The sequence below is a fragment of the Cupressus sempervirens genome, chromosome 10 (genome assembly GCF_028749045.1).
Source record: "Cupressus sempervirens isolate cs-2001-9-10 chromosome 10, ASM2874904v1, whole genome shotgun sequence".
Lineage (NCBI taxonomy): Eukaryota > Viridiplantae > Streptophyta > Pinopsida > Cupressales > Cupressaceae > Cupressus > Cupressus sempervirens.
In genome coordinates this window covers 358,802,055-358,825,865 of record NC_143127.1, presented here as the reverse complement: position 1 = coordinate 358,825,865, position 23,811 = coordinate 358,802,055, and the positions used below count along the sequence as shown (strand labels likewise).

At 34.9% G+C, this 23,811-nt stretch overlaps 3 protein-coding genes across 3 annotated transcripts; all 3 read left to right on the top strand.

Moving 5' to 3' along the window:
* The first annotated feature begins 3,363 nt into the window (after positions 1–3,363).
* On the top strand, positions 3,364–3,870 carry LOC149534112 (brassinosteroid-responsive RING protein 1-like). Its single transcript, XM_089806774.1, has one exon. The coding sequence runs from the start codon at positions 3,385–3,387 to the stop codon at positions 3,868–3,870; it is 486 nt and encodes a 161-aa protein (XP_089662900.1). The 5' UTR covers positions 3,364–3,384.
* Positions 3,871–10,555: 6,685 nt separating this feature from the next.
* Positions 10,556–12,074, top strand: LOC149534111 (UDP-glycosyltransferase 85A5-like). The gene is made up of 2 exons (XM_089805973.1): positions 10,556–11,066; positions 11,140–12,074. Exons 1-2 carry the CDS (start codon positions 10,556–10,558, stop codon positions 12,072–12,074), a joined length of 1,446 nt encoding a protein of 481 aa, XP_089662099.1.
* Positions 12,075–17,055: 4,981 nt separating this feature from the next.
* Positions 17,056–18,604, top strand: LOC149534110 (linamarin synthase 1-like). The gene is made up of 2 exons (XM_089805972.1): positions 17,056–17,551; positions 17,646–18,604. The coding sequence occupies exons 1-2, from the start codon at positions 17,056–17,058 to the stop codon at positions 18,602–18,604; spliced, it is 1,455 nt and encodes a 484-aa protein (XP_089662098.1).
* Positions 18,605–23,811: the final 5,207 nt, after the last annotated feature.

The following is a 23,811-nucleotide window of genomic DNA, read 5'->3' as shown; positions in this document are numbered from 1 at the left end:
TAAATGGTATTGTTTGTGAAAAAAAAGTCTTAGTAGAGAAGTAATGGTTTGAAATTATCTATGAGTTTACTTATATATGTCCCAACATGAATAAAATATTATTTGAAATAGAATGATAATCAAGCTTGTGGGGAGAGAAAATGTGAGAATATAGGAAGCACAAATATAGAGATAGAGATGAAGATGGAGATGGTGATGAAGGGGAGGGGTGTACAAAGGAGAGGGAAGGATTAAGAGAGATGATTGAGACATAGGTACAATAGAAGAGATACATATAGATGGGGAGAGATAATAAATGATTTATAGCGAGAAACACACACACACACACACACACACACACACACACACACACACACACACACACACGTATTTCTCTCTATAAATCATTTATTATCTCTTGCCATCTATATCTATAAATTATTTATTATCTCTCCCCATATATATATATATATATATATTCTCTCCTCATCTATATGTATCTCTTCTATCATACCTATGCCTCAATCATCTCTCTTAATCCTTCCCTCTCCTCCCTACACCCCTCCCCTTCATAACCATCTCCATCTTCACTCTATCTCTATATCCTTGCTTCCTATATTCTCACATTTTCTCTCCCCCAAGCTTGATTATCATTCTATTTCAAATGATTTTTTATTCATGTTGGGACATATATAAGTAAACTCATAAATAATTTCAAACCATTACTATATATATGTATGTATGTATGTGGATAGAGTTTGAGCAATAATGAGGTAGAAATAGTGGAAGAGATGGAAGGAAAAGTATGGATAATTGGAAAGAGATGAAAATAAATCTAGATATATATGTATAAGAAAAAAGGAAAAGGAGAGAGGGAGGGGGAAAGATGGATCAATGGAGGTGGGGGGGTGGGGGGAAGATATGTTTAGATATAGAGGGGAATAGAGTAAGATTACTATAGAGAAAGTGATCAAGAAAAATAAGAAGAAAAAGATAAATGAATAGAGTTATGGAAAGGGCTAGCGGGGGGAGTGGGGGAGGGGAGAGAGTGAGGGACAAAATTGATAGAGGTGGAGAGTGAAGATGAAGAGATGTAGAGAGATAGGTAGGAGGAGAGAGAGGGAAAAATAGATATAAAGACACACAAAGATAGAATGTGATTAAGAGAGGGACAAATAACTTAATTTTTTAAATTCTAAGTTGTATGATTTTATTATATATAAAAATTAAAGCTACTTAAATTTTCTTTTGTATAAATTATTAAAAAACATCTCTCGTAATACAACAAAAAAACCATTGATGAGAAATAATTTTATAAGTAAAAATATAAATCTTTTGTAATATAAGATAAAAATAGTAACTAGAAATAATTTATAATAATTTATTTAATATTAATATCATTTAAATATTCATTAAAATTGTTACCACAAGAAATAAATCTATATAAAAAAGGGGAATAGATTAATTCATGTACACTATATTAAAGAAATATTTTTTATTAATTTTTTAAAATTGAAATCTAAATAATAAGTAATTAAATTTAATCAAAAACTTGTGTAATCTAATGTTACAATAAATAATTATTTATTTTGTTTTGTAATTTAGTGTAAGCTAGTGACTTCAGATGTCAAATAGGTTACATGTTTTGTGTGATCTACACATGCCGAATTGTAGATGATGCCGAGCAAACCAGAATGTCATATGTGCTGAGTATGCTATAGTGGACATTCTGACGTCACTCGATGGTCACTAAGCATTATCCAAATTGGGCATTGAACATTTATGGAAGCTTTCATAAATTAGGCTCCCATGTATGAGATTAAGGAAAAATCATGATAAATATTCATTGTTAAATATAATTTCATTGGCTAACATCAATTGAGTATGATCTTGTTTCAGTATGGTCATGTGGCACTTTGTACTCAACAAAATTAAATTCAACATATACGACTACAGTTCAAGTTACTCACTCTTCAATTTTGGGTGCATCAGATTAGTACTTTACCCTTCTCAAATTGTAACTGATTTCTGATTTAATGGTAGCCTCTTTATTACACACGAAGTACAGGTACTCCACTTCCTGTGTGCATATGCTAAGAGATTTAATTTAAGGTGTAGAATGGATTTCAATCCAATTTATTTATCTAGCTTGTTGTGTTCACCATTCAAATTGCTTTCAACATGTCATCTCCACAAGAAGTATCTGTGAAATGTGATTCTTGCCATAAGTTCCATCACAACACCTTGCCAAAAAAATTTAGAATTAAGCTTCATCTAGCATTGGATGAAGATGCAATTTCTCACCCTCTTGAAGATGCAGTTCTAGGTAATACGTTTATTGTACACTCTTATAACACCCAGCATACGATTCAAACCATAATTAGGGAGGATCTTTTCTCTGCATTTGCAAGGAATGTTTTATTCCCTTCAACTTTGGTCTTCATTTTTCTATCCAATGCCATGGATCTTCTTCAATCTTCATTGAGACTGGAAATTATCACCATCAAGGTGGTTCAGCTAGAATTCTGGGCTGATAATAAATTGAAATGTGCGATGCAGAATTATGATTTGTGGACCAATAATGCCCTAGTAGGTGGCATATTTTAAAGCACCATGCTCATGAAGAACCATGAGGCCATGATGACCTTTGAAGTAATGCAGAAAACCTTTGAGAAGCACAACACTCAGTTCCTGCTCAAGACCCTACAATTCACAACTTGTGCTCTAGGTTTCCAGTTGACCGAGGAGGTGAAGAAAGTTACTTTTGCTTTGATTGACATTTTGGGGATTCTAATTTTTGATGCTTGAGCAAAAGCTACCCAAGTGAAGATACCTTTGGCCACCCCAACTCATTCGGTCAGTGAACCTCGTGCCTAGTCATTTTTGGCTTTCAAAGATCCTAGTCTTGGTCACCATGTCTCAGCAAAAACTACTTGGCCTTTGCATCCAGATGTCACTATACCTAGTGGTTGGGGCATGCCTTCATCTGTTGGTTTTTCTGCTAGCACTTTAGATGTTGTTGCCGAGGGCTTGAGTTCAGGTTGGGACGTTGCTCCTGTATCATGTCCAGATTTTGGATGGGGCTTCTCTATAATGGGTGCTTCCAGTGAGGATATGGATGAAAGATAGCACAGTGGTATCTTTCTGTCTTGTTGGGGTTTTTTTCTCCTCACTTTAGGCATGTTTTATAGAATGTTGAAAATCTTTTTTTGACTGAATTTGAGTCCCCCATGCCTGCTATGTGATGAAATTTTAAAAATTGATAAATTTCAAATTTTGATTGGTTGTTCATCGATATAGTTGAATTGTAAATATTGCAACAATGTTAGGTTTTCTTTCTGGTTCTTTTCCAATTGAGCTCTTGAACCAGTGAAACACCAACAACTGCTGGGCTTCTGAAGGGCCATGGGATTTCCTCTAGTCTACTGCGCTTTTCGAATCCCAACATTTCTCGTCAGATTGATTTGTGTGTTAAGAAATACTATTTGTTGGATTTTGTGTTGGGAGGAAACGTCTGATTCGCACCCTGCAATTTCCCCTGATTTTACTGAGAAGATATTAGAAATGCTGCCTGTGATTGTCTTTCGAGATCTTGCGGAGAGCAGATTGGGGGAAACTGAGGATGATTTCGCGTGTGCCGTTTGCCTCGGCTCTTTTGAGAAAGATGATGAAATTCGAGAGCTCTGCAATTGCTCTCACGTGTTTCACAGAAAGTGTTTGGATCACTGGATTCGTCACCGTCAACAGACGTGTCCTCTCTGCAGGCGCTCCCTGATTCCTCAAATGGAGGAGGAACAACATGAAGAAGATGAAGATGACGGAAATGGGTGGATGCTTGACCAGATCTGCTATCTCCTCGGACAAGATTTAATGGTTTCTGGCGTTCAATAGAAGCGGAAATGTAATTATTTATTTTTAAAAATATATAATTTTTGAAATAATGTTCATCACATCATTAGTTTAAAATATATTTAATAGTAAAATAAATTGATTAAAAAATGTTTATGGATTCTTATGTTACTAAATAAAGAATAATTTGTTTTTGGAAGAATATGTTGAGTAGTCATTTATGTATTATATATTATGAAAATTTGACAATATGTATATTATTGTAAAAATGATTGAATTTTTTGTTACTAATCAATCACTTAAATGGTGTTTATTTTATAATATCTATAAATAAAATTACACATATTTTTTTAACTAAACATTTCAATGTAGTAAAGATGTATTTGAAAAATAAAAAGAAAAAAATATAATTTTTTTCTTTATCAATATTTTCAAAATTAATCATGTCACTAAATAATATTTATTAGTTTCAATCAATTTGATTGTAATGTTGAAAAATAAAGCCAATTTTTATTTTTGTTTGTTCTAGCTATATATGTTATCTATAACATAGTCTTAGTTCAAATGGAAATAAGTTTATTTTCATATATTTTTGTGGTGGGAACTAAATCCTTAATTTTCAGCATTTTTCAACAAGTAAAATATTATCTATAAAAATTAAGAAAATATATCAATTCTTATTCCAAATAATTATTAAAAATTATAATCCTAAACTTCACCCATTTCTACACATTTCATTAGTTTACTTCATTTTTAAATTCTAAAGAGTAATACCAATTTTATATCATTAAAGGTGAATAGTTATACTTTTGTTAGCCTTTTCCTTTACAAAAGGGTGACACAAGTTTGTGCTTTTACCCCTATCTTATTATTAATCTTCAAATAATGTACTATTGTTAAAACCAAAATTTTTATTACAAATATATTAAATTAATTCTAAAAAATTATTTATTTTAAATCAATTTTAGAATGAAATTTGGTGATTAGTTATTAAACATAAACTTTAATATTATTTGTAAGTTTGAAAAAATGTGTAGTATGTTTGCTCATGAATTATATCTCCTAGTACATAAAATATTTACCATTGTAATAGTTAAATTATTCTTAAAAAGGGGAAAAAATCCAATTGTAGAAAGACATGTTTTGAAACAATTATTACAATGATTCATAGTAATTGAAAATTCCATGGAGATGAAAAAACCATAATGAATAGTGTGACACAAATGTGTGAGAAAAATGGTAAGAAAATTAGTAAAATGATGGAAAGAGATTGGCAACTGTAGATGTTGAAATCATCTCGCATGCTCCTTAATGAATATAGACCATCTAAATCTGAAATCCATTTAATCCATTCCAAATAAATAACACCTTTGGCATAAAAATAAGGATAAAGCTAAACTCAAATATTACATATTTCAATATTTTTCATATATAAATTTTCTTGATACTAAGATATTTTGTTCATGGCAACTTGATCCCTAAATTATTTAATATCATGTCCTTTTTTGAGAATATCTTCAATTTTTTAAAGTTATGATTATTTGGAAATCTATATGTCATGATTGTATCATTTTTCTCTACAAAAGAAAAACTAAACTAATATGTTGATTGAGGTAGAATAATATTTAGGGTCAAATCATAGAGTGATGATGTTGATATTGTAATGTGTCAGTATAAGAGGTGTCATGGGATGGGAAAGCCTTGCCCATAAACTATCTTATTTTCTTAGTTGTATTTTTTTGTTCATGGGGGGATTTTTGGTGTTTTCTAGGACAAGGAGGTTGTTGGTGCAACCTTTTTGGTAAATTTTGTGATGATAGCATGTTTCTTAGGGTTTGTGGTGGATTCTAGTTGCATGAAGTTACTTTTGGGGGGCATTGGGTTTTTTTGTGTGCAAAGTTCATTTACCATTTTTTAGGTTATAGATATAAAAAAAATTCATTGGAGTTTTTTAATCAATGATTCTAATATGCATCTTTGGTTTTCTCCTTGTTTGGTAATGAACATGCATGATTTATCTCTAAGTTTGGTTATCTCAAGGACTATGTATATCTAAGATGTATATCCTTTTTTGCATGCAAATGCTATGACACATTAAAAAAAATGTGATAGGTGATAGCTCTTCTTCATTAAAGGATTTTCCACAACTTAAGAAGGTTAATGGATGTTTGAAGTGATCACATGAATGAATAGTTCAAGCGATTCAACCCAAGATAGTTTTAGAAGATGTTACCAATTAAGCATTCATGATTTAATATACAAGTTAGTTGGGCTTCATCTCTCTATGAAAATCCTAAAATCTTATGCTTGAAAGTTTGGAATCTAAAAGGTGACATGGAGATAATTAGACATGTTAAAAATTACTAACTAATTTTGTTCTTATGTATGGTTGAAAAAGGTAAATAAATTTAAGAGGGACAATATTTTTATAGTCAATTTGGGCTCTTTGTCATAACCTAGATTGTGAAGTTCAACTTTTCTTACGGGCTTCTCTCAAGAGTTCCAATTTGGGTTCACCTCTCAAGGTCTCATTTCAACTTTTGATGGAGTGACATTCTCCAAAGAATTACTCAATTTTCTTGGAAAAATAGTTATCTCTACACTGGAAACTCACAACATAAAGGTAATTTTTTTATGTCTAAATATGTGTTGAAATTAGTTTAAGTATCTTTGTGGTGTAGGGGCACCTAGGTGGGCTAAGGAGGATGTAGGGCTCCCTTTTGGATTTTGGCTAGTGGTGCTAGCCACACCACTAGGTGTATAAAGGGACTCATGAAGTCCTAAGAATTTGTGGGTGTTAGGTTTGACAAGCCCAAATAGGTCAAAGTTGCTTGTAGTTGCACACTAGGCTAGATTAGGTGTTTTGGGGCCTAAAAGGGTAGAATGGTCAAATAGAGGATTTGAGGTCATATTTAGGTGGTTTAAGTCCTATGTGGAAATTATGAAAATTTTTATGGCCATTGGAGCAAGTTTGAGGGTCTAACTCTATAAGATGTAAAAGTTGCTCAATTGTTGTCAATGTTGTCAATGACAACATTGACAACTTTTCTTAGATTTTGTGTAACTTTGTCAATATGAAGAGATAATTTTTTGAAAAATTTAGGAGCACTCATGGTAATTCCATAAGAGGCCATTCTAACTTGTACAATGGGCTGGAGAAGTTAGTTTTTACACTGTATGGGCTGAGCAACAAATTCTTAGGAACAATTTTATGATTTTGAGTATTTTTGGCTTGTACATGGATTAGATTTGGAGCTTTTTAGGTTGGAAGTGTTAAAGTAGGTTGATTTGAGATTTTTTATGGATTTGGTTTGTTGTTTTATAGAGTTTTTAGTGCTTGATTAAATTATTTTGGTTTCCACTAGCATGTTGTTTTGAATTAGATTGTTTGTAAGAATGGGGTCATAAGACCACTTCCCACTGTAGCTTCTTTACAATATTTTGGAATTTGGAACATGACTCCATTTACATTGTGTATAGTGAATATGGGACCCTGGAATGCTAAGGAGCTATTTTTGAAGTGATGCCCTAGGCAAGACCTAGTAACTTGGTTAGGGATCATAGTATAGAGCAAGTGAATTTGGAGAGGTTGAATGTTTGTAATACATCAACTAGAGCTTGGAATATGTTAGAGGGTATTGTGGTTTAACCCCAATCCTAGTGGGAAGAATTGAGAAAATCCCTAAGAAAGGAAAAACCTTCTTTGTATTAGAGTGTCTACCAAACCCTCAAAACTCTTGTTTTAAGGCTATAATTTTCTCATATGGTATAGACAGATTGAGAACCCTAGACCTCTAGAATCCTTAATGTCTCTAAAAAGGGTTTTTTGGAATGGTGGTTTTTTCTATCCCTTGTTAAAGGTTTCTGCAAGATATTTGGGTTTTACCTTAGTTGGAGGGCTAATTACTTTTAGCCCTATTGCAAGAATTTAGGATACATTTTGGGTTGTTTGGTGGAACTTGATTAGGGTTCCAAGTATGATTGTGGCTAGGGACATTGAAGGAAGTCCAAATACCTTCCCAGATGGCCATTCATCCATTTGGAAGGTCAGATGAACATTTGAGGTTACTTGTGATGGTGGTGAGTTAGTAAGCAAGTTTGTTCTACCTAGTTGATGTACATCAATTGAATGGTTTAGGATCTCTTGGATAGAATCCTAAGTAGCATAGGGTGAGTAGAAGCCCTATTTGGTCAAGTACTTGACCTAAGGAAACCCTAAGAGAGCTTGGGGGAATAACAAGATTGGCAATCACATCACTTTTCTAAAGCTAGATGGAATGATAATCAAATTATGTCGTTGGAGGTTTAGTAGAGTGAGAATATGGATATAGATTTATCCTCTTGGGTTGCAATCATATCTTTACTAGCTTGGGTGTTGATCTTGAAACAAGTTAAAGGCTAGCCCTCCAATCTCTCCTTTGATGAAAGAGTTTGAAGTGTCTAAGAAAAATATTATGGTTTCTCATGTTTTGGGCTTGCAATGAAAAATCCTTAAAATGGCTCTCTTATATGGAAACAAAAAGACTAGGATAATGTAAATTTGATTGGTGAGTTTTGATGGAATATAGGTAAGTAGAGGTTAATGAGTCTCTTTACACCTCTCTCATAAATTAATAATTTTCATGGAATGTGAGGGTTATTAATAATATCACTAGATAAAATGATATTCATGATCTAATTAAATATCATTTTGTAAATATTCTCTTTATTTAGGAAATTAAATTATAAGTAAATGATTTATTGAATAGAGCTCTTAAGTTTTAGTCTCAAGATTTATGTTAGAGCATTCCAGATCCCATGGAAATTTAACTCCAGAGTGACCTTTTCTTGGGACCCTAGGAAGCTTATCCACCTTTAATGGATTTTCACCCATTCTTCTATCTCTATAGTTGTTTCTAGCATGGACTTTGGTGAAATATATGACTTTAGTAATTTCTATGCTCCCATGTACACATTGTATTCAAATCTCAATGATGGAATCATATTAAATTTGTTAGATCTCTAGTTCCATTTTTTACTTGTATCATAGGTGATGACTTTAATGTACTATGTAGTTTGGAGGAAAAAAATGATTTCTTAGTCAAGATTGATCCGTTTTCTATCCTCCTTAGGGGCGATATCAATTGTTTGAATGGTATTTATGTAAAGCCAAATAATGACATATTTATGTGGATGAACATAAAAAGTGGTGCAGATGCTCTTTCAAAAAGGTTGGATAGATTTCTTATCTTATGTTATTTAATGGGAGATATATGAAAAAAAAATCAAATATATTCAATTGGAGACGTTCTAATTATTAGACAATTGATACTCACATTAACTAGTTTTAGAGCTTCAAAGATACCTTCCTCTAAGTTTTAACTTATGTGGTTGGCTAGATCATTCTCTCCATAACTTAATGACCAAATGGTCATATGAAGGGAAGCATGCTTATAGAATGGCTATGTATTCTTTTGTTAAAATATCACAATATTTAAAATAAAAGCTCAAGAAGTAGAATAAACAATTCTTTGAAAGCCTTCATTGTAACTAAATGGTATCTCAAGCTTAGCTAGACACTATCACTCACTTGATTCATAACCACATACTTACTTTAGACTTGAGTAGAGAGGAGAGTTAGGCTATCAAGAATTTTGATGAATGAGAACTTCATGAATGTATATATTTTTAAAGAAAAAGTCTCGTATTGATTGACTTTAGGAAGGGGATAAAAATATCACCTTGTTTAATAATTTTGTTGAATCTAGAAGAAATGATAATCTTATTACCTCTATTTTGTCCTTGAATAGTGCTCAACTTTCTTCAATAGATAAAATTTCCCATGATGCCTTTCAATATTTTTTTACTATGTTAATTAAAACTGCCACTAGAGGTGAAGATGAAGTCTATATCTGGATTGCATTGCATTCCCTCTTTGGTGTCTAATGAGATGAATGAAGTTGTCTTGGATCCCATCTCAATAAAATAATTGGAGGATGGTGTGTTTCATATGAGAAGAATAACTCGAGGATGTTGTGTTTCATATGAGAAAAGCTAAGGCTCCGGATATAGTTAGTTCCAAGATTTGTGAGAAATGATCAAATTAGGGTCCACGAATCATAGATTAAGAAGAAGATGCTAAGAGCTAATATAAAAATTCTACTTTTGAAGCTCGTATACCACAAACCGGCGATGCAAACAATCCAGATCAGCTTCAACAAATTGCTCTTTTGGAATGGGGTGTAAATTATCACTGCATTGATTGCAAAAAAACTCCAGCATTGCGCCAAGGCTATAAATTCTGATGAGCAAGGTGTATTTTTTTGTTGCAAACGCAATTAATTCCATTGTAAAACACGCTTTGTTTAGGTAATATTATCATACTAGCTGTGCACATATAGTCCAGTTGAATTTGAAAGTTACGTGTCATGTGAAGGTAAACTTGTTTTTTATTTCTTTCTTTGAAAATATCAATGGCCAGTGTGCAGAACAAGAATAAATCTGAATAAACCAAAGAAATATGTTTTCATCTTATCGTTTCCTCCCTTGGCCTGAACGCTTTGTTTGTTTATAATTTGTATCGCTTGATGCTCGCATTATAATACGACAGCCATTGTTCTCAATATCATCTCACTGACAACAATGTATGTGGGTCCGATTGCCGGCCTTCGACACTACATATGTAGATTTTCCAATCCTTATAGAGTTGTGATCAGATAGGCTTGGCATTGAGAAGAGCCGAGTGAACATGGGAAAGGGATTCGCTGGTGAGAAGCCTCATGCAGTGGTCGTGCCATTTCCTCTACAAGGTCACATCAATCCCATTTTGCATTTCGCCTACAAACTCGTTTCCGATGGCTTTCTCGTAACTTTTGTCCACAGCGAGCACAACCACTCGCGCATAATGGAAGCAAAGGAGAAAATGAAAATGAAAGATAGCGAAAATGGAGATAATATGAGATTGGTGAGCATATCCGATGCCCTTGCGCCGGATGAATCGCGTTCCGACGTCCACAAACTACTTGACTCGCTGCCGAAAACGCTCGCTACTTCCCTGCAAAAGCTCATTCGCGACATCAACGAAACTGAACCGCATCCGATTACGTGTGCGGTTTTCGACCTAAGCCTGTATTATGTTCGCCATGTCGCCAAAGATTTGGACATTCCATATGCCCTATTTTCTACCCTCTCTGTTGCTTCTTGCGTCGTTTGCCACCATACGCCCACCTTGGTCTCTTCCGGAATTGTGTCTCCTGACGGTGAGGTTCGATTTGTGTGTCTTGGATTCTCTCTCTTTTGCCCTCTTTTAATGTTCGTTGTTTGTGATTGCAGGCACTGCGGCGGTGGATAAGATGATCAACGTTGCACCCTTCATGCCGCCTCTACGTTCCACTAAGTTAGTTTGGATGTTTGGGAGCCCAGAAGGGATCAAGAAAAATCTTGAGACCGCTCTCGATTTCGCGAAAGAAATTCGAGAAGAACTCATTGCGTTCAGCTCTTTCTATGACCTGGAAGCTCCCTTGATCAACGAGTACCCTGAAAAGGGCACGAAGTTGTGCACAATTGGTCCTCTGATCCCCCATGGAATTCTAGAGGGAGATTTAGAGCAGGGCGACGGTGGCAGGAAGGGCAATTTGCGGGCGGAGGAGGTGGACTGTTTGGCGTGGCTTGACAAGCAGCCCCGCCAGTCTGTGATCTACGTATCATTCGGGAGCTTGGCGATGTTGAGCTCGAAGCAGTTCGAAGAGCTTGCTTTGGGGCTGGAGGCAACCGGCAGACCGTTTCTGTGGGTCGCCCGCTCCGATCTGATGGACGGGACGACGGGCGAATTACCCACCGGATTTGTTCAACGTGTTGGAGGCCGCGGGTGCTTAGTTTCCTGGGCTCCGCAGCTGTCGGTTTTGTGTCATCCCTCGACTGCTTGTTTTATTACTCACTGTGGGTGGAATTCGACATTAGAGAGCGTGAGCACCGGCGTTCCCATGCTGTGTTGGCCTTATTCCATTGACCAGTTCCTCAACTGTACTTACATTGTCAATGAGTGGAAAATTGGGTTTAAATTAACTGCAAATGAGGACGGAATTGTAGAGAAAGGGGAGATTGTGAATTGTGTTGAAAAGCTCGTGGTGGGCGAGGAAGCTGTAGAGATAAAGAAGAGAGCGACAGTGTTGAAGGAAAGGGCGAGGGAGTCTGTGAAGCCAGGCAGCTCGTCATCGATCAACTATAATCTGGTACTGGAGACCCTGCGAGGCAACAAACAGATATAGGGTTGTCTGATGGTCGTTGACAACAATCTGTGCATAAAAGACGAAGATTTGAATGTTTGGAGTGAAAAGTTTGCGTAGGGTAGTTAATAAAAATAGGACTAGAAGCGAATTCAAATATCATAGATTTTGATATTTGCAATAAGTAGTTTCTTCGGTATGGAAACATTATGTTCATAGTCACTTAATTCCTACATATTTTTTATGTATGGATTGTTTTTTAGAAAGGGATTTTCGTTTTCTTTATTACGAGTACAATTAAAATAGAATAATAGTTGTAAGTAAAAAGTTTGACTTAGTTTTGTAGTAGGAAACTATTGTTCATAAGAAAGATTACAAATACAAATTATAAAAGAAATCATTTATGGTAATATTTATATTAATAAGTAGGAGATAATTTCTATAGCAAGTTATTTGTGATATTTCTTTCACGATTTAACTGTGTGATTTTGAGTCAAACTTATTGACCCATGTTTCATGAGTAGTGATTCAACATGAATTCATCTCTCATGAGAATAAATGGAACACTTAGCACTCATTGCATCTAGGTGATGCTTAGAAGGGTGAAGCACCGAGACTTCCTGGGATGTCACCCATCCCAGTACTACTCCAACTTGAGTGCACTTAACTACAGAGTTTCCTCCATGGCTAAACCCAAAGCTTGCAACCTCATTTGCAAAACATTCACCAACTGTTGTGCCTTATGAACCATTCATTAGAAAGCCCCTTAAGCTCATCAACTGATAAGTAGGAGATAACTTCCACAGCAAGTCAAATTGCGATATTGCTATTAGGATTTAATTGTGTGATTTTGAGTCAAACTCATTGACCCATGATTCAAAATCACACAGTTAAATCTTGATAGCAATATCACAAAATTTATATTCTTGAAGTTTATACCTTTCAAATTATATTTTAAAATGTTTTTCCTTTGTTTTAATAGTTTATGAAATCAATGTTGTCACAATTAGTAATTCTTTCTTTGATTATAGTATATCATGCTATTTTTATCTATCGTATAAATATTATATAAGTTTGATATTTTTATTTTATTTTTTACAAAGGAATATAATGCATTTTCACACGTTTATTATGATGATGGATGTTAGGCTAGTATCAATTATGAACAAACATACATCAAGGATATGTTCCATTAGGAGTTATATTCATAAATGTGTGTTAATATCACACTGAGATATGAGTTATCTTAATCATTAGGACTTAATTTCCATCCCTTTCTTTTGTTATTTGTTTATATTCTTTATCTTAATTCAATCATTCTTTTATATAAAGAAATTTGTTATATCGTCTATTTTAGTTATATATTTATTATTTTTCTTTGAGCATTTTTTTTCAATATGTTGATCCCTTTTATTTGAAGTTGTTATTTGATAAAAGCTATAACATTAACTACAAAAGTAATAAAGAAGACACCCTTAGAAGATTTTTGATCATGATATTTAATGTGTGACATTAAAAAAAATTATTAGTACAAAGTTTTGACCATTCCATATATTATACATTGCAAATTCAACTATAATTAAATGTTAATTTATTCAAAAGTATTGATGAAAGGACTGAGGTTGAATTAATTATTTGATAGTAAGATATTCCAATTATTTTCTTTTATTATTTAAATAATTTTCTCATAGAATATAATGTGAACTAGTAGTTATCTTCTCATATAGAGATACTAATGTCTTAGATTAGCTCCTATATCAATCTTTTTTAAAAAAGTAGTAGAAAGAGGGCGTTGGCCCGTGGTACAATCAAGTGTACTAAAAGAACATTAACCACACATTAATGATATCCAGAGTGTAAAATTTTAGATTTTTCATCAAAGACCCATCTCTATCAAAATCAAGTTTTTGAAAGGTATTGAGCAACCATATATTACAAAAAAAAACATTCATCAAAATAACCAACATAAAAGTATAGTAGTCTAACTAAAAATAAATATTAAATGGCATGATATGTCATACAAGGAAAGAGTCCAAAATAAAACTTAAATAAGAATTATTAAAACCAGTAAAACAACCCAAAGGGATAGTAAACTTGTTACAAAAGCACCACATGGACAACAACATTAACTTCCACAACCCAACCTCTTAGATGGTAAAACATCTATTGACTCCTCATTTAGGAACTAGAATAGTGTTGGCATAATTGTCTAAGAATCTAAGGAATAACAAGTGGAGTTACAAGTGTACTCAATTATGACTAAGTTTTCATTAATGTCAAGGTGAAGAAGGAATGTTGACTGATATGAAGCCAGGATTGGTGAGGCACATTGAGAACATATGTAGGACTCTAGTTCACAAGGGTGACCAGAGAAAGGAGAAGGACAAGCTCGAAAGAGGCATTAATAAAGGAAAAGTAATTAAAAGGAGTCATGCTAAGTGAGTTAGAATATGAAGAATGATGTCAAGTATGGATGCAAGGTGGTGTGACTGGTAGTCATGAAAAAAGGCTAGGCCAAGTAAGCAAGAGGAAGCTAACAACAAGATACTCATGACTACTACATCACAAAGTAGGTAGAATGCACTCATTCTTATATTTAATGGTGATGGTGTTGTCAAATTGAGGAAAGATAAAATATCAAGTCATCATGGTGACAAAAAATCCATGGCTTTTGTTTATACATGATACATCTAACAAAAATGGTTCATGATAGCAAGAGGATATCAAGCAAGGTATAGGCTTGAGATTTCAAATTTTGGATTCAAAAATTAGGGTTTTGAAGAAGAGCATGTAAATAAAATATAAGAGACTATTGCTTCAAGGAAAAGGTTATATTTCTCTAAGTGAATAGAAAGAGATCCAAAGAGTTGATCTAAGTGTAATCTCAAAGTGAGAAGTTTAGCATTGAGTAGTCACAAATAGTGTGAGGAATTTAGTGTGTTGAGGAGAAGCTAGTGTGCCTAATCAACACAAGTGATGAAGCACACAATAGCCAGCAGAGACAAGAATGTAAGTGATCATGTTTGAGTTATAGAGCTGAGGGAGAAAAAACTAAAGTCACACATAGGTTCGAGAGGTATCAAAGATATCTTTATTCAAGATAAGAAAAGTAGCTATTCTGATTAGAGCATTCCCTCTATTTTTTCTAATCAATACAATAGTAAATCTTGTTGAGAATGGACTTTAACAAGTTCCTTGTATTAAGTCCCGTAACAAAGTGGCACACTATTTTGTGTTCGAAATTCCTTTAACTAGGTTTCCCTTAATTGGGAAATACTTTCACATGTATTATATAAATCTATTAATCGAGTGGCACCTATCACTATTCTTGTCATTTTTTAACAGAGATAAGCTCTTGACTAGGTGCAATTGAAGAGAGTGTAAGATTTTTTTATCCTAGTTGGGTTTCTATGAAATAAATACTTGTGTTATGTGATGCTATGTTTGTCATTATTCTTTTTTCTTAATCTTGACCTGTTAAGTTGTAGCTAGCATTAACCTATAAATTAGTGTGAAGATAGAGAGGTGTGAAAAGTTGAATTTATCAAGGATATATTAAGGGGTGGAACATAGTGCAATGGAGTTCATACAGAAAAAACATGGGGCCTTGATGGAGGATAACCAATTTCTTCCCTAGGCCTTTGGCTTCAACATAATTAGACACAGTTCTTTCCAAGGAGTGGAGCAAAAAGAAAGGGATGGAAATTAAGTCCTAATGATTAAGATACCTCCTATCTCAATGTGATATTAAGGCACGTTTTTATGATGATGGATGTTAGGCTAGTTACACCTCTTCAAGTTTTTACAGTAAGGATTAAAAAATATCCTATCCCTTTCTACCAAAAGTTTTCTTTACTACATACTCTTCTAATTCCACAAGGACTAGTTTCACTTCTATCATCCTAAACAGCAATTGTAAAACAACCCATGGGATATGATATGGTTGGAAGAGTGGATGTAAACAATTTTAACTATGAATACAAAATTCATCACAAGCTCCTGTTTTTTACCATAGTGAGCGAAGGGGACCAGAACTTCTATTATTTTGATGGTGTACTATTACAAGTATTTTTTGTGATTCCTACTTCATTCCTTAAAAATTTGTAGGTCTTAATGCCCCCATCTATTATATTAGCTCTTGCATTGGATGTGACAATGCCTCTATTTAAAAGAAGATTAAATGGTTTAAGCTAATAACATGGTATCTAATACAATGAGATAAATCTTATAATGTTTCAAAATAACATTTTTTTAATACTAGTAAACTATTTCAACCTTTTTAAAAAATATTAACTGTTTAAAAAACAATAACAATTACATTAATTATTGCATATAAAAACAAACACAAAATACGAAAGGCCTAAGGCAGAGACAATGACTTCCTCTGACCATATTTAAGATCCCACTAGTGAGGTGGGTTCATCTACATGTGTTATTGTTTTTGTTTTGATGGGCCGGAATTCGTAGGGCATCTAATAATGTGCTATTTCACCTCTCTGCACGGATTCAAGTGCCTGTTATTCCCTGCAATTTTGTCGATTTTGCGATATTCCTTTGTCATGACCTTCGTGCTAGGGTGAATCGATTATGTTTTGTCGAGCATTGCCTTGTAATAAGTCGGTGCGACTTCAAATCACGGTAGCGACTAAACGAAATCGACTAGATTGTATGATTTTTCTCCTATGTTTTCTAACGAATGTGCGAACGAGGAAGCCGGCAATATCCTTTGATCACCACAATTCCTTTGATTGGTTAAATCACTCTATTTCGTTATGCAAATAATTTTATTGCTCGACTTTGTACTTATGTTCCTGTCCGCCTTCATCGACTCTACCGTTTGCGTTTGTAACGGATTTACTTCAAGCTATTTTAATACAGCTTGAAATTTCTGTGGTTAAATGTCAGCTAGGTTCGTAGATTTAGCAGAGCCTGATTTTCTGTTTCTGAATTTCTCGACCTTTGACCCGTATCTGTACCTATCTCGAAGTTCAAATTTAGGCATAGAAAAATTTGCAAGGAGTAAATGGGTTTATGTGGAGAAAAACCTCACGCTCTACTTGTGCCTTTTGCTGCTCAAGGCCACATAAATCCCATGATGCAGCTCGCCATGAATCTTGTTTCCGATGGGTTACTTGTCACATTCGTGAACACGGAGCACAATCAGTCCCGCATGTTGGAGTTAAAGAAAGGAGCAAACGAAGGGGAACAGAATGATCTCAGAATGGTATGTATACCGGATGGCCTTCCGCTGGATGCGAATCGGGCAGATATTTCAAAACTATTCAGGTCGCTGAGAGACACGCTTCTTTCTTCGCTGCCCAAACTTATTCAAGATATCAATGCAACGGAGGCGCACGCGATCACCTGCATGATTGTCGACGTCAGCATCTTTTACGCTCTGCAAGTCGCCAAGCAATTTAATATTTCGTCCGTTCTTTTTGCCCCGATTTCTGTTGCTTGCCAAGTCATATGCTGCAGCGCTTCAAGCTTTCTCTCTTCAGGGATTGTATCATGCACTGGTAAAACCAAATTTGTAGGCTTCCCATATGTTCAATTTTTAAAATTTCTCTATAGAAATGAGTTCAAAGCGTGAATATATGTTTGTGATTGCAGGGCATCCGAAGGTGAATGAGATGATCAAATCTTTTCCCTCGATGGCCCCTTTGCATTCGACACGGTTTCCATGGATGTTTGGGAGCGAAATAGAGAAGGAGAAACAGTTTGAGTCTCTCGTCGAGCTGGAAAAGACTGTTGACGGGGACTGCATTCTGTTCAACTCCTTCAACCTTCTCGAAGAATCTGCAATGGACGAATTCCTCCGAAAAGGTATGAATGTATACCCAGTTGGTCCTCTGATTCCATTAAACATCATCGAGGGAAAATCAAGAGACCCAAGCAAGGCAGCCTTGTTGGCAGAGGAAATGGAGTGCTTGGGTTGGCTGGACAGACAGGCTCCCCAATCTGTCATCTATGTCGCCTTTGGAAGCTTGACATTGCTCAACGAAAAACAAGTACAAGAGCTGGCTTCTGGTTTGGAGGCAACCGGAAGACCTTTTCTGTGGGTCGTACGTTTTGATTTGATGGATGGAACGACCGGCGCTTTACCCTCAGGATTCGTTGAACGCGTGGGAGATCGAGGGTGTTTTGTATCGTGGGCTCCCCAGCTGTCGGTTTTATCTCACGCTGCCATTGCATGTTTTGTTACACACTGTGGATGGAACTCAACCATGGAGAGTATTAGCATGGGCGTGCCGATGCTCTGCTGGCCTTACTTTGCTGACCAGTTCATCAACTGCTCTTATATTGTTAATGAATGGAGGATTGGGTTGCAGTTGATGGGAAACGCTCAACGTATAGTGGAGAAGAGGGAGATTGAGGATGGTGTGGAGAGGTTACTTGTTGCAGAAGAAGGGCGCGAGATAAAGAAAAGAGTGGCACTCCTCAGAGATAGCGCACGAGCTGCTGTCAGGGAAGGCGGATCATCACATCTTAGTTATAAATTGTTTATCGAGACGATGGAAAGTAGAGTGAAACGTCCCCAATCTCTTGATGCTGGAGGAGGATCACTTTAATTCTATGCAAGTATTGAGAGAGCAGAGCTACATTTGTTTCATTGTAACATAGATAAGCATCGACCACTTATCAGATTTATATATAGACCTAGATTGTATTTGCGTTAGGGAAAGAGTGACAAATTTTCCCAACCTTGTTTGAGATATATGGGAGACTTGTTTTTTTGGGGTCGTCTTAGCGAGGCTACCACCGCCACTCTATTCCATTCAACCCTTCAAGTTTTCAGTCTTCCTTTGATCATGGAGTAAAACAGTTTGGAAAAGATTCAAAACTCTAATAACAAAATGTCATGTCATTAGGATAAATATAGACAATCTCTTTCAGTTTTGTTGTGTTATCTAAAATCCCCTTGTCTTATTATAACCCCTAATAGTGTAGTGTAGTGGTTAGAGGAAGGAAAAAGTAGACGGAGAGGACAATGATAGAAGAAGTGTCTGACATCATTTTGGAACTATTGATCTTTAAGAGTAATGATAATAATTATTGTTCTCTTGTAGTTAAAGAATGTTTACGTTTTCATTGTTCATAAGTTTACTTCATTGAAATATTAAATGAACTAGCAATTGCATTTCAATAAGGTGCAACCAACACACTTTGGCAATATTTTTCATATATTTGAAAGGTGAGGCAAATGTTGATTCGGAAGATAAAGAATAGTGAAAATTGAAATGTCCCCAATGCTCCAAGAATCGACATCATTACAAAGTGTTAAACATTATGACTCCGATGCAACTTGAACGGGCAAAATCAGAGTCCACATGACCAAGTTATGGCCAGTCAAAATTTGGTCAAACCAGGAACATAGACCATAAAAAAGTACCAAAAAAAAAAATCTCAAAAGTGGTCAAAAATAGATTTCAAATTAAAGAGCACGTCAAAATATTTCCAATGACGTTTGTTTCATCAAAAATAAAATCAGTGTGTGGAAGTTACGACCATTTGAATTTCAGTTAGAAAAAGTAATCTTGATGACATTAGCATGACTTCATCATGCTAATGTGGCACATTGGGCATTGGGTGGCAAAAAATTGTTTGAAAGAGATTCAAACTCCTAACCACCATCAAAATAACATCCCACTGTAACTGCTAAACCACACATGCATTTTACTAAATTTTGGAGGGAGGTTAGTTTTGAATTAAACATAGGCACCAAATGAAGAATGGAGGCCAGTAGGGGTGGGACCCTTGACACCAGCCTCCCAAAATTTTACATAACCTGGATTATATTTTATTTAAGCTATCATTGATTCTACCTATCTTTAGTTAATAAGGACATGGTTAAAACAAAACCCCAAAAGTGCATGGTGGAAAATGAGTTGTAATTTGTAAAAGGGATATGGACAGGCATAGGTATATTAAATAGTGATTTTATAGTCCTGAGGGTTTTAGCCTAATTATGGCTAATTTTATGTATAAAAAGAGGCATTAGTCCTTTGAAAAATCATTTAGGTGATGAGAAGAAGATTATGATTTTGGAGACTTGGTGATTATTTCCGCACATTGGAGATAATGTTGCAATTGTGCTTGAAGGGAATTATTTCAAAACACTTGTAATTTATTTTGGAGCTAAACAAATTAGTCCACCTATTGGAGCAAGACTTGGAGACATAGTCCAACCCACAAATGAACTCTGTTATCAATTGTGTTTTGTCTTCTATCTTTCTTCTCTCTTTCTTTCAGTCATTACCTTATTATTTTTTGCCCATTTAAGCATTCTAATTATGTAATTTCATTAATTAATGCTTTGAATTAACTTTATATAATTGTGTAAAGCATTCCTCTATAATAGTCTTAGATCCTAATCAGATCAAATTTGGTATCAGAGCTCTTGTGTGACTAGTATTGTAGATTTGAATGCTAACAAGATCCAGGATTGAGAAAGGCAAAGGAAAGCTTGAGGAATACAATCCTAAGATCAGAAAATGAAGGACTAAACCATCATCACAAATGGTAGACAAAGATGGTGGACATGTTTTTCAACATAAGAGTATCTAGAAGACTCTTCAAAATTTGTAGACAATGGTAGAAGTTTTGGTACAAGAAAGAGAAGAAAAGATGTGGAAATGTGCAGCTTGGAAGGGGAAAGGCAAAATGAAAGGAGATGATCATGATTCTCCAAACACACCTCCCTCTTCTCCTCCTTCTTCCTCTTCTCTTTCTTCCCCTTCTTCTCCTTCTTCTACCCATTCTAAGCCTTCTAACATTTTTAAGGGTGGACATAGGCCTTGAATCCAGTTGGATGTAAAGTTTGACTTGCCAAAGTATTGTGGGGAGTTAAATGTCGAGAAATTAGATGACTGGATTCAACAAGTAGAAGTCTACTGTAGTATTCAAAACTTTGTAGATGATGTTGATAGAATTCAGTTAGCCGCTCTTTGGTTAGGTGGTCTAGCTCTAACCTAGTGGGAGAATAGGACTTGGGATGAAACTTTACAGCATGGAAAGTTCAAATTGTCTTGATTAGAATTTGTTAGCGCTTTAAAGAAGAAATTCTACCCCCTATGCCATATGTTTTAGTTAATGATGAATTGGCAACATTTTAGGCAAGGGAAGGGTTAGACTATCCAAGAGTACACCCATGAATTTCACAAAAAGGCTATTTCTCTAAATGTTCCATTATACACCCAAGGTAATTTACTCAAGTACATAGGTGGTCTCCATTCTTACTTTAGACTTTCTATTTTTGTATTAAATCCATATAATTTGGATGAAGTATGTGTACAAGCTATACATTTGGAGTCAAGGGGTAAGGGTACTTTCATTGATAAGGTTAATAAGAAGCCATCTAAGTTTGAAGGTAAATCTAAAGACAAAGGGAAGGGGAAAAAGATAGCTACAATAAAGAAAAAGGGTGAAAACCCACATGCTCACATTGCAAGAAAGAAGGACACGATGATTCTAAGTGCTGGAAGTTGCACCCAGAAAAAAATGCCAAAGAGATATGGTGGAAATAAAGGCAAACAAAAGACTACTACTATAATTCAATAGGATCTTGGATTTGACTTCAGAGATGAGACGAAGATTGTTGCTGCCGGAATCTAAGGCAAAGGAAAAAGTATATCTCTTTCTCAAGCTACAAGTTCTTCAAATATAAGTGCAAGTACAAGTAAAGAATCTTTTCCTAAGAATGATAAGAAAATGAATGAATTATTTCATATTCCGGTTGTTATCAAACATACTAAGGTTGATACTTTGTTTGATATAGGTTCTCAAGTTAATTTGATATTTGAAGAGGTTGTTAAAAAGCTTAACTTGACAACAACACCTCATCTGAAACTATATCCACTTGGATGGGTTTGCAATGATGCATAGTTACAAGTAACTAAGCAATGTAAATTGAGATTTTCTATCAGTGCAAACTTTGTAGATGAGGTAGAAGTTGATGTAGTCCCTTTAGATATTTGTGGTCTTGTGCTTGGGAGTCCATACCTATATGATCAACAAGCTATCTTTTATAGGGGGGAGAACAAATATCATCCTTTCAAAGATAAGGTTGAATACATTGTGCAAGCACATAAGATAAAGACTAATCTTGCATTAGTTAATGCTGGTCAGATGAAAAGGTTAGCCAACTCTAGTAAGAAATTTGTATTAATGCTTGTAAAAGCCAAAGAAGATGAAACATTTGAGGCATTCAAGGGGTGTGATGCTAAACATAAATCTGAAATGGTCAAGATTGTTTCTACTTATGGTGACCTATTTCAGGAACCAAAAGGATTGCCTCCTAAGAGAGAGATTCAACATGAAATTCAGTTATAGCAAGATGTGCCACTTCCTAAAATCAGCATGTATCATTTATTAGTTTTGCAGAATGAAGAAATTAAAAAGTAGGTTTAGGAGCAAGTTGAGAAAGGAGTTATTTGTCCACGTACTTCTTCTTGTGGTTATCCTATTGTGTTGGTTCCAAAGAAAGATGGACTTGGAGAATGTGCATCAACTACAGGGCTCTGAACAAGATAATGATAAAAAAACAAGTATCCTCTTCCTAGAATAGATGATTTACTTGATTAGTTGAAACATGCAATTTATTTCACTAAGTTAGACTTGCATAGTAGATATCATCAAATATGAATTGTAGTTAATGATATCTGGAAAACTACTTTTAAGACAAAACAAGGGCTATTTGAGTGGTCGGTCATGCCTTTTGGGCTTTTTAATGCACCATCTACATTTGTGAGAGTCATGAATGATGTCTTGCATCTCTTTATTGATGATTTTTTCATAGTCTATTTAGATGATATTCTTGTATTTAATAAGTATTGGGATGATCATGTAACTCATGTAAAAAGAGTCTTGGATGTATTGAGAAAAGAAAGACTTTATGTAAAGATGTCTAAGTGTGAATTTTCTAAGACATCATTAGTGTACTTAGGCTATGTCATAGGGGATGGTCAATTTAAAGTAGACCTTGTGAAGGTCAAATGTATTGTAAAGTGGCCTAAGCCAAGTATAGTTATAGAAGTTAGGAGCTTCTTAGGTGAGATTCAATATTGGGGGAAGTTCATTGCAATCTTCTCTTACATTGCATCATCATTGCATGCATTAGCCAATACAAAGGCAACTTTTTAGTGGGGAGGTTCGCAAGAGAAGGATTTTGACACTTTGAAGGAAAAGTTGAGCACTACACCAATTCTAGCTCTACTTGATTTACACCAACCATTCAAAATCGAGATAGATGTGAGTGGGTTTGCCATGGGAGTAGTATGAATGGAATGAGGTAACTAGTCTGCTACCACTCTGAAACATTTTTAGGAGTAGTAAGTAACTATCCCACTAATGATAAGGAAATTTATACTTTGGTTCTGAGTGTTAAAAAATGGAAGCACTACTTAATGGGGAAAGAAACTATAAACCACATGGCTCACCAACTACTTAATGGGGAACGAAACTATAAACCACATAGATCACCAACCACTTCAATATTTGCACTCACAATCTAAGTTGCAACAAAGCAGGCACTTTAGGTGGATGGGTTTCTACAACAGTTTCATTTGGTTGTTAAGTATAAGAAGGGTGTCCATAACAAAGTAGTAGATATGCTCTCTAGGCTTCCTATTAAGAATGCTTTGATAATCCTTCAAAATAGTTCTATGGTTCATGAAAGTTTTTAAGAACAATATGGTAATGATGTGAACTTTAAGGATATCTATGCATCTTTAATCTAGGGTAAACATGTAGAAGAGAAAGATTACTATGTGTAGGATAA

What these genes read in the sequence shown, in the direction of transcription:
- LOC149534112 (XM_089806774.1), top strand. Translation starts at nt 3,385, where the DNA reads ATGGGATTTCCTCTAGTCTACTGCGCTTTTCGAATCCCAACATTTCTC.
- LOC149534111 (XM_089805973.1), top strand. Translation starts at nt 10,556, where the DNA reads ATGGGAAAGGGATTCGCTGGTGAGAAGCCTCATGCAGTGGTCGTGCCA. An exon ending in CGGAATTGTGTCTCCTGACG is followed by an intron (nt 11,067 to 11,139) that starts GTGAGGTTCGAT and finishes TTGTGATTGCAG; the next exon opens with GCACTGCGGCGGTGGATAAG.
- LOC149534110 (XM_089805972.1), top strand. Translation starts at nt 17,056, where the DNA reads ATGGGTTTATGTGGAGAAAAACCTCACGCTCTACTTGTGCCTTTTGCT. An exon ending in AGGGATTGTATCATGCACTG is followed by an intron (nt 17,552 to 17,645) that starts GTAAAACCAAAT and finishes TTGTGATTGCAG; the next exon opens with GGCATCCGAAGGTGAATGAG.